Source organism: Chaetodon trifascialis, chromosome 19, assembly GCF_039877785.1.
Source record: "Chaetodon trifascialis isolate fChaTrf1 chromosome 19, fChaTrf1.hap1, whole genome shotgun sequence".
Taxonomy (NCBI): Eukaryota; Metazoa; Chordata; class Actinopteri; order Chaetodontiformes; family Chaetodontidae; genus Chaetodon; species Chaetodon trifascialis.
This window is the reverse complement of record NC_092074.1, coordinates 281,498-298,658: the sequence shown is the minus strand read 5'-3', so window position 1 is coordinate 298,658 and position 17,161 is coordinate 281,498. Positions and strand designations below refer to the sequence as shown.

The following is a 17,161-nucleotide window of genomic DNA, read 5'->3' as shown; positions in this document are numbered from 1 at the left end:
AAATGGTTCTGGGGGAAATTTGATGTGTACTGATATTTTATTATGCACTATTCCTAGTGGCTGTTAAAGGCAGTCTTTTCTAATACATTTTGTGTTCAAAATCCATGTAAACTTAAAATATGCTTTCTGCTAAAAAATGGTGCTATTCTTCAATATTTAAAGAAAATGAGTCATTTGTATTGTATACAACTACAAGTGCTATTAAAACAAAAATGCTTTTTAAAGACTTGTAAATTGTTTGCCTCATCAGCACCATTTTTCATTTTTTTAGAACCCACAGTGTGTGTCCACACTCTGTTAGCACCCTTGCAGCATCACAAACTGGCCTCACTCAAAGAGTGTGAGCACTTTCAGTCAATTTCAATGCATTCTAACCCAGTGACATTGAAAAAGAGAGTTGCAACACTCCCTTAGACTTCTGTTGCATTTAGAGATTAGATTACTGTAGATTCTAAATCGATTAAGGTAAGGTGACACTTCACAAACTACCATAACCAGATGTCAGTTGGCCTACATATGCATTTACTACATTTAGGTGGCATGGTGGAACAAGTGGTAACACTGTCGCCTCACAGCTAGAAGGCCCCGGTTCAAATCCCACTGTGGACGCTGGTGGCGTGTCCTCTACCATGCCTTTGGTGCCTGCTGCTCAAGGAAAGGGGCCTTTCTGTGTGGAGTTTGCATGTTCTCCCTGTGTTCACCCAGGGTTTCCTCTTTAAATAACCCCCACTAAAATCATGCAAGAAGATCACCACCTGACCAATGGTGATGAAAAGAGTCGGGTCCCCGGGCACCGCTGTCGGCTGTCAGCTGGCAGCCCACCGCTCCTGGTCTGCCACAGAGGAAGAATGACCAGGATGGGTTAAATGAGGAGGAATTAAATTCACGGGAAGCATGGCGTAAAGCATGTAGTGTGCAACATGACGTGTGATGTGATAATAAAAAATACAATTCTTCTTCTTCTTCCACAAGCCAGTGTAAGATGTATCTTATATTCAGTACAGACATGAGAGCAATGCATAGCAGTCATAGCCATTCCTGTGCAGACTATCATAAACATGTATGTTACAATAGTCAAGAGATATAAATAAGCAGCTTTCTTATGTCTCTTATTATATCCTGGTCCATTAATGCTCAAATAAGTTCTACAGCTCTTCTCCAGTGCACTTTGCTTTTTTCACCAAATGTTTACAGATCTGTCCTTCAATCAGGGTGGTGCCTGAGGTTGTTTGAGGTTTTCTTATGTACAATGCAGTCTTCATCCAATTTACACCATGAATTTATCCTCAGTTCATACCAAAACGTGTATGCTGTCATATCATATAGTGTACATTATTTAGACAAGGATAAGACACATAACAAAGCATGTGATTTAATGACACAGACCAATAATTGAGTGAAGATTAATAATGCCAAATTCAACCAAAATATTATTCAGTAATCGTAATGGAGTAAATTGTGAATCAAAATGGAGCTTTCTATTCTTCATTATCTATTCTTGAGCTACATGTTCTCTGTAAACCATTGCCTCCACATACCAATCAACAGTTCCTGATAATGCTGACATGATCTGTCCTCAGGAGATGGCTCAACAATAGCACTCTTGTTGTGCAAGCCTGAGAGCAAAAAACTGGAGGGGAATCAACTGAGAATAGCGTAGCACAGCCACCTGAAACTGTTACACAAGTGTCAGCCAATCGTAACTGATCCAACTCAAAGGTATTAAAGCTGCTTGTCCTGTCGACACACTGGCCGTGCTCAACCACAACCGATGGCTTGTCCTCACTGATCCGAATACATTAGAACTCACATAGTTTCCTCTTTGATTATACCCCTATTCCCTCCCAGTCCATTCCTGAGCTTTTCAAAAACTGTGATTTATGATTATCAGCCTTACCAGAAATGGTTGTCTACTTCCTTGTAACAGCAATGATAGCCAACAGTCTGTTCTTTCCAACTGTCTCTGATTTTTATTTTCGTATGTCAACAGTTGAAGTCACAATGCAGCTATTGTCATTGACAATTGTCAGATGGTTGAACTACTGTTGCACAGATATTTAAGCAAGTGTTAAAAGTTGTCTTTAAAATAGTTATCAGATAGCATTTCTGACCTTACTCAGATCACTTTTTTAAACTGCATTTGATTAAGACTGTAAGATATAGTATCTCAGTGACAACACCGGAATTGTGTGTTAGGTCATATTTAAATAAATAGATAAACTAATAAAAATCTTCTGCCTTCAGTACAAATCAGAAAGAATGATATTCCATAAACAGGAGCTAGACCAAAGGTACTGTAGTACAGTTAGTACAACAAGGAAAAAAGATTCACTAAAATGCAATCATATTTTCTCAGATGAACATATCAGCATCATATCAGACTTCATACAGTCTTGTATAAAAGTAATTAGTAACTATAGCTGTCAGATAAATGTAATGAAGTTAAAGTATCATATTGCCCTCTGAATTCTAACGGAAATATGGCAGACCATATGCTTGCTATGCTATGACCAAAAATGCTTCAGTACCTCAAATTTGTGTTTACTTAAGTCCACTAAACTAGCACACAGCACATGAAGCAGACATCAGACCTCCAACAGCTTTAGCTTTATCTTTTCTGTTGGCCAACAGCTTGCCCTGTTACTGTAGTACACCTGGGTGTGGGCGGCAGCAAGGATTACACAGATGCTCAAACAGATAACTGGACTCAGGCCTTCTGGGATATGATGGTGGTGAGATTACTCCTATCTTAGAGTGCAGTTTTTTAAAACATTGTCAATCAAGGAAAGAGTCTAACATTCACACAGTTGCATTCAATGACTGAAATTAGCTTTTTAGGTCACCTAAAAATAAAGCCACTGCCAAGAATACCACAGCTTTAGACAAGGTTTTAAAACAGCATAAATCTATCCATGTTGGGAAACAAAATGAAATAAAATCCAGAATTTACAGAAAATTGTAACTGAACAGTAAAATTGATACAGATAACAAAAAATAGCTGAAATGTATATGTATACGACATATCAGACAGTAAATGGCTTATACAAAAATATATGAGATATCAAACTAACATACAAAATCTAACTTATTTGACAGGCAATTAGGTCCACCAGGGTGATCCAAATCCTCAGGCCTCACTGGTGTCTGTTGCCATTATTACTTGTTTGGCCTAACTATTAGGGTTAGGGTTAGAGTTAACCTTTTTCCTAGAATCCAATGAGCTGACTTGTCTTTAAAATAGTGGTCTGTAAACTGTTAGTAACCACAAGCATGGTCTTTCTCTTTTTACATTTTGAATATGGACTGCTTCAAAAAGCACCTCATGATTTGTCTGAGATTCTGATACAGGATTGCAACACAGGCTCGACAGGTTTTTCTTTATGTCCTGGTTACCTGTATTCACACCCCACATACCTGCTGGTAATAATTGTTTCAAAATTAAAGGGGCCCTGTGGAGTTTTCTTGTAAACAAACAAAAGTTCTGATTACATTGAGAGTTATTCACCCAAACTAATTGTGTGTGTTAGTGTTGTGTTGTTCGCGAACGATTCATTCAAAAGAACGAATCTTTTAAGTGAACGTACTGAACCGAATCACTTTCTCAAGTGATTCGTTTGTTTCTCAGTTCAGTTGAACTGTCAGCAGCGCCGGGCGGGCAGCCGGCGAGCCACTGCAGGCAGGCAGGGAGGGAGGGACTGCGTGCGCCGACTACGCCGCGTCACAGACGCCTGAATCACTCAGTGAACTAAGGGATACACTTTCATGGCGACCATTGTTCCCCGCTGTTTTAACAGATTTAGTTTCCAGATAAACAAACTTTAGGCTGGCAGTAATGAGAAGAGAGTGAGACTCTGCTAAATTTGCCACCGCAACAACTCACGTACAGTAGGACACAGCATGTAAAAAGTTTGAGTTTGCGGTTTGAGAAAATGCATGACTGTCTGATCATCTCATTGCGACAATTTGCGAGGGAACTGTTCATATTCAGTGTGAATCCTTCACTGAATGTACTGTGGGGTATACATTCAGTGAACGGATCACTCACTGAGCCCAATTTGCCAAGTTGACCAGTTAAATAGCATACCATAGGACAGGACACTTAAAACATCATGATTTATAAACGAGTTTTAGATTTACAAATGTGTTTGTCAAAGCAACACAGTCACAAGACATTTTACAGAGGCACATGAAGTGGATTACTGGTCAGTGTGCGGGTGCAGTTTATTTTAAGGGCTGGATAAATGCCAGGTGAGAAAAATGTTTCTGTTGATGACGACTTTGAGTTTAGTCAAATCTTCAATAGGTAATTTAGTAAAGAGTGACATTTATTTTTGGTCCAAGAGATTTCCTATTTTAAGTCAAGCGTGCCAAACTGTCATTGTGACATGAAGGTATGTTAGTTGAACCTGAGAAGCGTGACAGGAATTCATGCGTGACAGGAATTCATGCTGCTGGGCACAAGAAAAGATCACTATCTTGCTATGGGCCATAAAACTCTTGGCACAGAACAGGAACCTTTTCCCAGCATTAACAGTAAATGTTAATATAGTACATGTACAGTAAGTGAGTGCGTGTGTGTGTGTGTGTGTGTGTGTGTGTGTGTGTGTGTGTGTGTGTGTGTGTGTGTGTGTGTGCGCGCGCGTGTGTGTGTACATGCGTGCGTGCATGTGGTGGCGTGTGTCTGTGAATAATTTTAGGACAGCCTTAGACAGCCCTAAAGCATATAAGTATATAATTCTTTATTTATACTAAAGTAAAATATTATCCACATCAAGTGAATCTGGACTTTTCTGGCAAGTATTCTAAGCAGTATTCCAAAAACAGTTGTTTTTCAAGTGAACTCAATATTACATGTAAACAGCAGAGTCGATGAGGCTAAAAACACCACATGACAAACTCGGCTCTGATTAACCTGATGAGCTTAAAGTCTTATATATATGACTCTGTGTGTGTGTGTGTGTGTGTGTGTGTGTGTGTGTGTGTGTGTGTGTGTGTGTGTGTGTGTTTGTGTGTGTGTGTGTTGATGCACTTAACATGACCATCTGTGCATGCTGAAGGAGAGAGGGGGAAGAAACTCCTCAATCCTTCTTTATCCTCTCAGCTCCTTACCCTCACAGGCCCTGGTCAGTAGTCAGTTCACTCAACAGGTTGCAGGTGTTTTTACTTCACAGTTTGATCACAAAAATCTGAGGAGGAAGCATAAAATGACTGAAGAAATTTACAACAACTTGCCTGTGGAGGCTGGACTATTCTAGAAGACCAACCACAGAGATCCATACCAATGGATTTATATTTCGGCTTCATCTTTTCCTGCTGACAAATTTTTTTTATTTATTTTTAAGTTTTTCTTGAATCCTGTTTGAATGCAAAAATGGGCTGCTCTCCATCAAAGGGAAAGTTATTTTCAAAGCCTGAATGCACTGCACCTCAAAAGACTCTGCTGGCTGAGGCACCACAGGATGATGAGAAGATTTCTAAACCTGTGGTGGAGGAGAGCGACTGTTTGAAAACCTATGAGAAAGAAAATGAAATTCCAATAACCACTGAATATCATCCCAGGAAAGAGACTACATGGTCTCATTTGGCCTCTGACCCAATGGCTGGTGAAAACGCAGGAAACAAGGACATTAAAGAAACAAAGGTGAATGTGATACCCGGCGAGGTAGTGGATGATGTTGTGCAAGCAGTGAAGATTAAAAAAACAGAGAAAAGGAAGAAAAATAAAGGCCAGAGAAGGTCCTCTGAAAAGCAGAAGTCTTCTGTTCTCCAAGCAAAGGTGGACTTCCCACCACACATGATCAGGGCTCACCAGGCAGCCTATGCCTTTCTAAACCCAAACATCTCCAAATATGAGACCTTGTTGGGCCTGCTGGACCAGGCCACCCAGACACAGTTGTCCCTTCAGCCCATGATGTCTGCTTTGGTGTTGCGCTTTGAGGAGATCAACCAGGGTCTAGAGGAGATGGCTGAAGAGGGGGAGCTGATGTTGAAAGAGCATGGAGACTACATGGCTTTGCCATCTGGGATGATGGCCCCAGCTGTTATGCAAGCTAAACCTAGCACTGCCACAGCAAGCCCTCCTGATCCAACTCAAGATCTGTTACAGCAACTGCTCCAGCATTCAACAGAGAAAATGAGGATTGTGGGGGGCTCAGTCCATGCACTGGGTGACACCACGCTTGAGGAGGCAGCGGAGTATTTTTCTTCCCTTTCTAAAGTACTAGTTGAGAAGCTGCAGGCCAAGCAGGCAGCAGAACAGAGGTTGGCTCAGGTGCTGGCGCGGGTGGAGGGAGCTGCCATGAGGAAATCTAACCCAGAGGATTCAGCACTGCACAGTGAAGATAGTGGTATTGGCGGAGAAAATGAAAGTCTGACAGGGTCTGAGAGGCACCGTCACCACCGAGGGAGTGCTGGATCTGGAAGTTGTGGGTCTGGAATTAACATTCGTGCTACATTTGATACTCTGCCCAGTAATTTACCCAACCTGGTAGGCTATAATGAAGATGATGAGGAGGATGAGGAGGAAGATGATGATGATGATGATGATGTGTATGTAGATGAATGTGACAGGCCTGAAAGGAAAAGGTCAAACTCTTCCCCACCAGATCCCAGTCAACCTCTTCTCTGCATGCATGCAAATGACATGCATGATCAGCAGCCAACACTCGAACGACCCCTGACTGTTGTCACCTCAACCAAACTGGAAAACTCTTCATCCACCAGAAGTGAAAACATAATGATGGATCTACAGAATAGCCAGAGAAACTTGGATCAGCGAATGAAAAAGATGGCTGAAATCCAAGGATACAAAGAATTAGCAGGGCCTCACTGTAACATGTATAGAGTACTAAGACGGCATTCATTAAGTGGATCAGCTGGTGCAGAAAAAGCTCTATTCAGAGTAAATCAATCACCTTGCTCCTTACCAATTTTAGCACCTCAACCACCCAAGCGACAATCTGTCAGAAGGCTGATTAACACCTTTAGCCAAGGGTTGGATGGTAGACCAGGGCAGAGGCCTGCTAATATTCTACCTGATATCAGGAAGCCCAGGAAAAGTGACACAGTAAACGGTAATGAGCACGGTATAGTCATCAATGGCAATCATAACAACAACAGCTGGGCTGATGGCAGAGATGACCTCGATGTAGACAACCTACCACCACCTCCTCCAGAGGTTCTGATGGACAATTCCTTCCAGAGTACTGAGGGTATACCAGTAGATGAAGAGAGGTCGCAGAATTATTCAATTCGAAGTTTCCCAAAGATAATTCAAAATACAGGATTTTCCCAGCGTCTAAAAGCATCCATGGAGAATGTGGAAGTGCTACCAAGCCGTGCCATTGTGAGGCGGAGATCGATTAGTATCTTGCCTGCCCATCCTGTCAGGCAGGATGCCATTATGGGGATGAAAGATGCAGAACAGCAACCAGATACTGATCAGGATCCAGAAATGGAGAAGGCTAACTGTCTCTACCAACAGGCACGTAAGATCATTCACCTACGCAATGCAGCAGAATCTCTTAACAAGAGAAATATTGCAGAACTAAGCAGCAGAGGACCTTCACCCTTTCAACCTAGAAGTGGCCAGAGATGTGAAAACACTGATTTTCATGAGGGTGAGATGTCCTCTTCAAGCCTGCCTGTGACAGCACCACCTGTTTCTAGAGTCCGCCTACCGCCATCTTGTCCCTCTGTGTGCCACAGATTTCCAAGTCCTCCTGTGGTCAGACCTCAGACCATCTCTAGGCCCTCTTCTCGCCCAGGTTCTCCAAGAACAGTGATACGTGCCACAGATAACAACACTGAGGAGATCATTCCATCTGTGTCCTTTAATGATGCCCGTTCAGTCTTCTGTCTGAATGAATCACAAAACTCTCAGGCCTGCATCGCCTCTGCAAGTTATGTACTTCCCAGACCATGGGGAGAGGCCTCCCGAGGCAGGCCACCCATGAGAAAGATAGACAACTCTACCCGTCGCGTCCAATCAGAACAGAGACCTAGTTTGACTTCGCATTCAGAGTTTTCCAAAGATGACAGTTCGATGTCTAGCAAGACCAAGGGGAGTGAGCCTGCTACCACAAAATATAGGTAAGTAATATCACAAAGTTGTGGGTCCAAATCAGCCTTGCTAGACTTTGTCTCCGCTTTACTATTAAAGATTTTTTTTTTTCCATGACTTTTCAACTCTCTAAGTCTTGAGACAAGTATCAGATACTATTAAGCAAATCTGATGTACATTTGTTTTTGATAAAACCAGAATATGACTAGTAGGTGTCCATGAAGCAAAGGTCTGTTACTTTATAAAACAGTGACAGAATTTATCAATATTGGGGTTCAATTCTTGCTATTGGGCTATTATAGTGTAACTGAAACACCTAACAAGGCTAATTTGACGTTTGATTGTTGTTTACTTTGAATCCACACAATGGCTCCTGATTGAATCAGCTGTCTGCCCTACTGTTTAAGTGAATGACATCAGCACATCTGATCATCTGTATTGCCAGCAGACACGGCATTTTTTTTATATATAAGCCCATCAGGTTAATCCGTCCATGTGTAGCAGAGATCAGTTGGAGGCCTGCTTTGTCTTAGCGTTCTATTTTTACTTGTTTTGTTTATAACACAGTTTAAAATTGTATTTGATTCATATCACTGTAGAGCTTTACATGTGAAGAGATTAACAGTAGGGATTTAGTCTGCTTTTATCACTAACTGTTTGGCCAGCTGCTTTTTAACTCTAATTCAAACCCACAGCCAGGTTGTCTAGTTGTATGTCACCAGCTCACCTTCTGCACCTGGCGAAATCACTTGGCCTAATCCAGATTGGATTAGCCCTCCTACCCTATGTGTCCACCCCTGCTGTTAAGTGAGCTTCTCTGCCTGCTACCCCACACAATTCACTCATGCACTAAAGCTCCTTTTCGCCTCCTTTCTTGCGGTCCTATAGGCTGGGCAGTCCTCTGATGGCAGGAGATGATGCCAATTTGGATCCAAGTGGCACAGTGACTACAGCCTAGGTGGGAAGGGAATGGAGAAAGGGATTATGTATATGAAGGATTCTGAAGTTTAGCCCCTTTCTCTTTCCTTTCCTTTCCTTTCCTTTCCTTTCCTTTCCTTTCCTTTCCTTTCCTTTCCTTTCCTTTCCTGATTAAAGAGGTTTGTTCCAAGAGTGGGTTTCAGATACATTTATAATTCAAAAAAGTAAATTAAAAGTAATTTTATAGGGCATGAACATTTGTCTCTGGTTGATTTTTGAAAACTCTGTAAAAATATATCTGTATCAGTTTTAGAAGGGGCATACTTAATCTATACTGAATGTTGAATCTATAATCTACCTTGAATTTGTTTGAAGTTAAGGATACATGTACACATTGTGTTATAGCAGCCACTAATACCCCTGAATCTTCAAATGTCCTCTCAGCTCATTGGTGAATTACAGAGTTTTGACAGCAAGACTAGGTAGAGACCTGGTATATAGCTAGGTGACGCTCTTGGTGACAAACTTCTAAAAAATTCTTAGACATATGATATTTTCTGAGAATTTCTCCTTACGCTTAAACCAAGATCCTAGTAAAGATAAGATTTTTTCACAAATATTCTCCAAATGCTGACAGTGAAAATGTCAAAATGACAGTGAGTTAATGAAACACTACAGATTAGATCATGCAGGGATAATTCTGTAGTGGCCCCAGTGATAGTTGTTGTTAAAGTATACTTTATAAATTTAGATTTGAGGGTGCTATTGGCTGCTATACAAAATTGAAAGAGTAAACCTTTAATTTACATAATTGTCAGATGTACTCAAATGTTTTGTGTTTTATTTTGTGTTTCGCATAGTTGGTACTAGCTTTCTCTGTGTTCAGCATATTTTCTACTTCGACTGTATCCCAATAAAAGAGAAAAATCTGCCCAAGGCCAGACTTACAATGTGTTTTCTTGAAAAGTTTATTTAAATGTGCAAAGGCTATTATACTTGCCCAGTGTGTGATAAGAAACATGTGGTTTAGTACTCAAACATTTTCCTATTGCACTTCCAAAAAGACAGGGGACTTGCAATTCAATTCAATTCAATTCAATTCAATTCAATTCAATTCAATTCAATTCAATTCAATTCAATTCAATATACCTTTATTTGTCCCGCAAGGGGAAATTCCAATTTACAGTAGCACCAGTAAAAGATAGAGTTAGGTAAAAAACAGCAAGTATATACAAAAGAGTGTAATAAAAATAGCATTATAAAAAATAAGCATTATATAAAAAAATACAATAGACTGATGTAGAAAATAAAGGTCACAACTGAAGCATCAGAGGCTGAGATATCCTGACTGGGTCAACATCAAAAATACTGGATTCTACATTTCCCATGCAGTAAATGTGTTTGTATTTGTTTGACTTTTCTTTCCTGGTAGATGCAAAAATGTCTTTTAAAATTCCACATTGGCAGTTGGTAAATTAGATCCTGTTATAAATTTGAATTCTCAAGCCCAAGATGAGATAACCCAGATGACATCATCTGTGTTTATTTTCTCAGCCTTGGCAAAGATCATCTTGAGCCATAAAAGACATAAGTAGTACTCTGTATGACCACTCATTGGAGTGCTTCTTTAAAACCATCTGTGGACTTTGTTTGCTTGCAGAGCTGGAGATACAAACAAAACATTGCTCCATAGCACCACTAATGGTCAAAATCTCCACAGGGTACCTTTAAACATGGTGCCATGCAAGTTGCCAGCTTATTACACCATTGTTTTTCAATACTTTTATACATGCACATTTTAACTTGCACTATGGACATTAAACTTGTTTGGTTTGTGCTGGTCTTTCTACTGGTTTTTGTACTGTTAACAATCGTGTCCTGGGATCCTGAGCACAACCACAGCCCCATTGCTTACACCAAGGATCAGCTGATCACGCTCTGTAACATGTCTGTGATACCTGGGGAGAGATCCAATGTTCCCCTCAAGCTGAAGAGGAAGCAAAAGATAAGCCATGCCAGGGCTGAGTGCCGTGTCCAGAAGAGACATGACAAACCAGTCCACCCCTCAGTCATAATGGAGAATGTGAGATCTTTCCCCTGTATGCCTACTGAGTGCAAACTCAGCACCAAAGGGAATACCACGAGTGTAGCATTATGCCATTTATGGAGACATGGCTGACCACACTAACTCCAGACATAAACACTGCATTTGACAGTTTCCAGCTGATGTGGTTAGAGAGGACAAAGGAGAGCTGTAACTAGAGGGAAGGAAGGTTGACAGAATGTGCTAATGATAGATGGTGTAACTATGGTCACATCATTATTAAAGAACAACTCTGTAGTAAATGAGCTGTCAGCCATTAGCATGATACCTTACTCTTTACCAAGGGCATTCTTGAGTGTTATTATGATAGTGCCATATATTTCAACCACTGCAAGTAAAAGCAAAGTTTTTCCTCCGGTAGTTTTTGAGAACATCTCTCTTCTCAAATCTGTGACAGTTTAGTTAGAAGAAGCACATAACACAGACAGAGGAACAGAACAGAATCATGTGGAGGGCGCTCAGTGTTACAGCAGCGACACTTGACAGTCCTGGAGTCGCTTCAATGTGTTCACCTGAAACAGTGAGAATGACTCTCTGCTGGAAGTCTTCTGACGGGATGGAACAATCATAGGGGCTGCTGGACATTCTTCATCAGGATGGAGAAGTTCTCTTTCATGTACAGATGTGAGAAACTGATCACCATCAGTCAGAAGTAGGCTGTGGACAGAACACCTGCATGCCCTTCATCTTATTTCTCATGACTTTAATCAGATGGATAAGATGGATAATAAGATGGAGCAGAACAACATCAGTGGAGTCAAGAAGGGCCTTAAACTCAACTCTTTGGGGCCTGAAAGTGGGAAAATGATCTGGACTTTTTCTTCATAAATTTGCAAAGTCATCTGCCTAGCCCCCTGTCCAGCCCAACAACATTTAATTCACAGCTACCCTGGGCAACCACTGCATTTGCTGTCCAATACCCTTGCTGTCCAATGCCTCCTAACCTTGGAAAACATCCTGCTTGGTATCAGTGCTAAAGACCCCATAGCCCAAGGACCTCTACAGCTGTAAGCTGGTGGCACTTAGATCACACCTGATGAAGAACCTGGGGAGGCTGGTTGCTATCCATCTCCACCCATGACTGAGCCCATCAATGGACCCACCACAGTTTGCCTATCAACCTGGCATTAGGGTGGATGACATTGTCATCTGTTTCCTACATAGATCTCTCTCTCACCGGGAAAGGTTTGGGAGCACTATGAGAGTCATGTTTTTGGATTTCACACACTGCTGAGGGACAAGTTGGAGCACACATGGGTGGACCACCACCTCACAGCATGGATCATGTGTGGTGGAAATTCTTGTGAGCTGAAGGAGGGAGTTCACCAGGAGACTTCAGATGTGTTATGCAGACGTATTTATTGCAGGCTTGATGCATCAAGGAGAAGTTGATGAGCAACACAATGTCCACAAGTGAACCAAGGTAGTGCCACACCAAATTCTGAAGATGTCCATTCTAATGAGGTGTATTAATACCCCCAATGTCACATGTTTTCCCTTCTACTCCTTGAACTATTTCCCTATTATGGATATTCTGTACCCTCCTTCTACATTTCTGGTACTCTATTGGATAATCAAAGCCCAAACAATAGCTCATACCATACTTATGTATGCCCTGACATGCATCCCTCTAACTGAGGACACTTTTGACCTAATTCTCTTAAAATGTCTCCTCGAGCATTCCTTCTTGAATTGGTCCGGTATCAGTCTATACAGTTTATCTGTAAGACCTTGGCTACCTCATGAGGAGAGACTTCCTATCTACTGTCTGCTAGAATGGCCTCCAAATATTATGTTAATGTGTCTCTGTCTGAGGCCTCTGTGTTGTCCAACCCTGAGACTTTTGGGCACCTTACCACAGAAGGCCTGTGATAGAAAACTCCCTCACATCATGGACTACCTTGCCAACCAACTACAGTATGTGAGGGTAATGGACATTGAGATGGTGGAATCTTACAAGTACTTGGGTGTTCACCTGAATAATAAACTAGACTGGACTGACAATACAAATGTGTTATATAAGAAAGGGCAGAGCAGACTGTATCTACTGAGGAGATTCAGGGGGGCACCACTGAAGGCCTATTTTTGACTGTGATATCATAAACCATCTTTTATGGAGCGGCCTGTTAGAGCAGTGACCTTTTGACTGCTGACGGGAACAACAGACTCGTTAAGAAGGCCAGCACTGTTGTGGCATGAGGTTGTTGAGATGTGTCGGAGGTGGTGGGAGAAAGGAGAATGATGGTTAAGATATCATCCCTGATGGAAAACATGTCCCACCCCATGCAGGACACTCTGAGTACCGAGCAGCTCCTTCAGTGACAGGCTGCTTCACCCATGTTGTGTGAGGGAGAGATATCACAAGTAATTCCTTCCTGCTGCTGTCAAACTTTAAAATCAATATTGCTCCCAGTAGATCACACACACCAAAAATGACAAATTCACTCGTGCAATATCAGTGTACACTAAGCTGTCCAATATCAGTATCTCCTATATGCAATCAACCATTTCCTTGTTTTACTTATCATATTATTTACTTACACCGGAAAAATTGAATTTCCATTAAAAAAATTGAGGAAACTGGTTGCCCTAAAAAATTTAAGTAATGTGTGCTGAAAAATTGAGGGCATTTAACTTAATGTTTAAAGGGGCTAGGATTACTATTTTAAGTACAACACACTAAATTCCAAGTTGATTTAACTTAAAATAGTTTACAATAGCGGCTGCACGGAGCCGCAGCAGGTAGTGCGCGTGCCTCACAACAAGAAGGTCGCCAGTTCGATTCCCAGGTTGGGCCTTTCTGTGTGAAGTTTGCATGTTCTTCCCGTGCATGCATGGGATCTCTCTGGGTACTCTGGCTTCCTCCCACAGACCAAAAACATGCTCATTAGGTGAATTGGTGACTCTAAATTGCCCCTAGGTGTGAGTGTGAATGGTTGTTTGTGTATATATGTTGCCCTGTGATCGGCTGGCGACCGGTCCAGGGTGTACCCCGCCTCCCGCCCGTTGACAGCTGAGATAGGCTCCAGCCCCCCCGCGACCCCAAAAGGGATAAGCGGCATAGAAAATGGATGGATGGATAGTTTACAATATCAATTGTTTTGCATAATTATTACGCCTAACATTTTAAATTCATTGCACTGAATTCCAAGTTGATTTGATTCAATATTGTGATATTGATTCAATCAATATTAATTTCTTTGTTGAGTTAATATCTTCAAAATATGTACAATTTTTTAGTTCTGTTTTTAGTTTGTTACACTTGAAAATTTTAATAAACAGGAAATGAAAATAACAAAATGACATTATTTTTTCTGCTTTATTTCACTTACACAAATTACAAAATACAAATACTGTTAGGCTACGTTCCCACCAAACGCCTCAAATCGCGCCTCAAATGAAATTGCGTCGCGCCAGACGCTCCAGTTTTGACGCTGGTACATAAACCCCTTGACGCTTCATCGCGTCGTGCGACAAGCCCGCCCAACAACAACATTTCTTCCGCCATTTCATTCTCTCGTCGACCACGTCCGTACGTCAGCACGTAGATGACGATCTCAACACTGATAGGCTGTCGCGGCGCGTCTTCATGCGAATCCGCCGCAAAAGTTCAATAATTTCAACTCGAGCGATGAAGCGATGGCGCGACGCGATGAGAGCGATTTTCGCGGCCAACGCGATGAGAGCGATTTTCGCGGCCAACGCGTCCATCGCGCCGCGCAATCGCATCCATTGCGTCGCCCGGCAAAATGACGCTTCAAATCGCGTCTTTGCATTGACTTTGTATGTAATCTTGCGGCGCGATCTTGTTTCATCGCGTTTGGTGGGAACGTAGCCTTAGGCTGTCAGCCACCAAATAGTTGGACCCAATGATGCAGACCTGGAGACAGGACTTATGAAAATCAAAACACCGTTTATTAACAAAAGGAAAACCAAAAGTGCACTCAACGAGTGGACAGAACAAACGAAAGACGCACTCAAAAGGAGTGGAAAAACAAAAGGACCTCCGACGAAGCGGGTATGACAAACGAGGCACGCGTGGAAGTGGCAGGTAGGCACTGAAACACAAGAAACAAAGCGGACTATGAGTGGCTGGAACAATCAATGGAACATTAACGACTTTCTCGGAATAGAGAGGAGAACAAAGAGACGTAGTACTTACAGCCAGTAGACCAGACACCGTCATGGGAGGATAAGGAATAATCCGGCAGGGAAGAGAAGACTGCTCACTCCTTAAATACTCCACACAATGAGGAAGTGTGCTCACAGGTGAGTGCTGGAGGCGGAGCTGGCTGCAGGTAAGGGGATGCCCAGCCACGCCAACAGGGGTGAACAGACAGACACACACACACAGTGAAAAAGGGCAAGGAGACACAAAAGGAGGGACAGGAAGGCAGGATCCTAACAAATACAACATTAAGGTACATAATGCCTTGCCTTTCTTGAAGTTGTAATTCCTAACATTTAAACAGAGGGTAACAGCTGTTCTCTCTGAGAGCTACCAGCTCTATTGAAAGAATGCCTGGTGAGCTACTCAAAAACTATTACAGCACTACTGGCAGCTCCTGATTTACAGGTTGGAGACCCATGTTTTAACAGATAAACCCTGAGTCATCAGCTCCTGAGAACATATTTTGTTTTTTGTTTTTTTGTTTTTTGTTTGTTTTTTTAATTGCATTTTTGAGAATTATTTAACATACAGGACTGTCTCAGAAAATTAGAATATTGTGATAAAGTCCTTTATTTTCTGTAATGCAACTAAAAACATGAAAATGTCACACATTCTGGATTCATTACACATCAACTGAAATATGGACAGCCTTTTATTGTTTTAATATTGCTGATTATGGCATACAGCTTAAGAAAACTCAAAAATCCTATCTCAAATTATTAGAATATCTAGGCTAACTAGGCTAACCAGTAGGCTAACCAATCACTTCAATCGTCTAATTAACTCGAAACACCTGCAAGGGTTTCCTGAGCCTTTAAAAACACTCAGCTTGGTTCAGTAAACTAAATCACAAGTATGGGGAAGACTGCTGACCTGACTGCTGTCCAGAGGACCATCATTGACACCCTCCATCAGGAGGGTAAGACACAAAAAGAAATTTCTAAAAGAGCAGGCTGTTCACAGTGTGCAGTTTCAAAGCACATTAACAAAAAGTCTGTTGGAAGGAGGAAATGTGGCAGGAAACGCTGCACAACCAAGAGAGATGACCGCAGCCTTAACAGCATTGTGAAGAAGAGCCGCTTCCAGAATTTGGGGGAGCTTCAAAAACAGTGGACTGAAGCTGGAGTCCAGGTATCAAAAGCCACTGTTCACAGACGTGTCCGGGAAATGGGCTACAATAGCCGTATTCCCATGGTCAAGCCACTCCTGAACTCAAGACAACGGAAGAAGCGTCTGACTTGGGCTATGGAAAAGAAGCACTGGACAGTTGCAGATTGGTCCAAAGTCCTCTTTTCAGACGAAAGCAAGTTTTGTATTTCATTTGGAAGTCAAGGCGCCAAAGTCTGGAGGAAGGCTGGAGAGAAGCAAAATGCAAGTTGCTTGAAATCCAGTGTGAAGTTCCCACAGTCAGTGATGGTTTGGGGAGCCATGTCAGCTGCTGGTGTTGGTCCACTGTGTTTCATCAAGTCCAGAGTCAATGCAACTGTATACCAAGAGATTTTAGAGCACTACATGCTTCCGTCTGCTGAACAGCTCTATGGAGATGATGATTTCATCTTCCAGCATGATCTGGCACCCACAGTGCCAAAACCACCTGTAACTGGTGTGCTGACCATGGCATTACTATCCTTGATTGGCCTGCCAACTCCCCTGACCTGAACCCCATAGAGAATTTGTGGGGTATTGTGAAGAAGAAGATGAAAGACACCAGACCCACCAATGCAAATGAGCTAAAGGCCGCTATTGAAGCATCCTGGGCATCCGTAACACCGCAGCAATGCCACAGGCTGATTGCCTCCATGCCACGCCGCACTGATGCAGTAATCCGTGCAAAAGGATTCCCAACCAAGTACTGAGTGCATTAATTGACATTTTCAAATGTTTGATTTTGTTTTGCTGTTATAAA

The 17,161-nt window shown here is 42.0% G+C and overlaps 1 protein-coding gene across 1 annotated transcript; it reads left to right on the top strand.

Moving 5' to 3' along the window:
• Positions 1-5,254: 5,254 nt before the first annotated feature.
• pcare2 (photoreceptor cilium actin regulator 2) lies at positions 5,255-9,020 on the top strand. Its single transcript, XM_070988028.1, has 2 exons — positions 5,255-8,091; positions 8,951-9,020. Exons 1-2 carry the CDS (start codon positions 5,372-5,374, stop codon positions 9,018-9,020), a joined length of 2,790 nt encoding a protein of 929 aa, XP_070844129.1. The 5' UTR covers positions 5,255-5,371.
• Positions 9,021-17,161: the final 8,141 nt, after the last annotated feature.

Bases quoted from the DNA above. Each gene is read 5' to 3' on its own strand.
- pcare2 (XM_070988028.1), top strand. From the start codon at position 5,372: ATGGGCTGCTCTCCATCAAAGGGAAAGTTATTTTCAAAGCCTGAATGC. The intron at 8,092-8,950 runs GTAAGTAATATC...GCGGTCCTATAG, and splicing joins CCTGCTACCACAAAATATAG to GCTGGGCAGTCCTCTGATGG.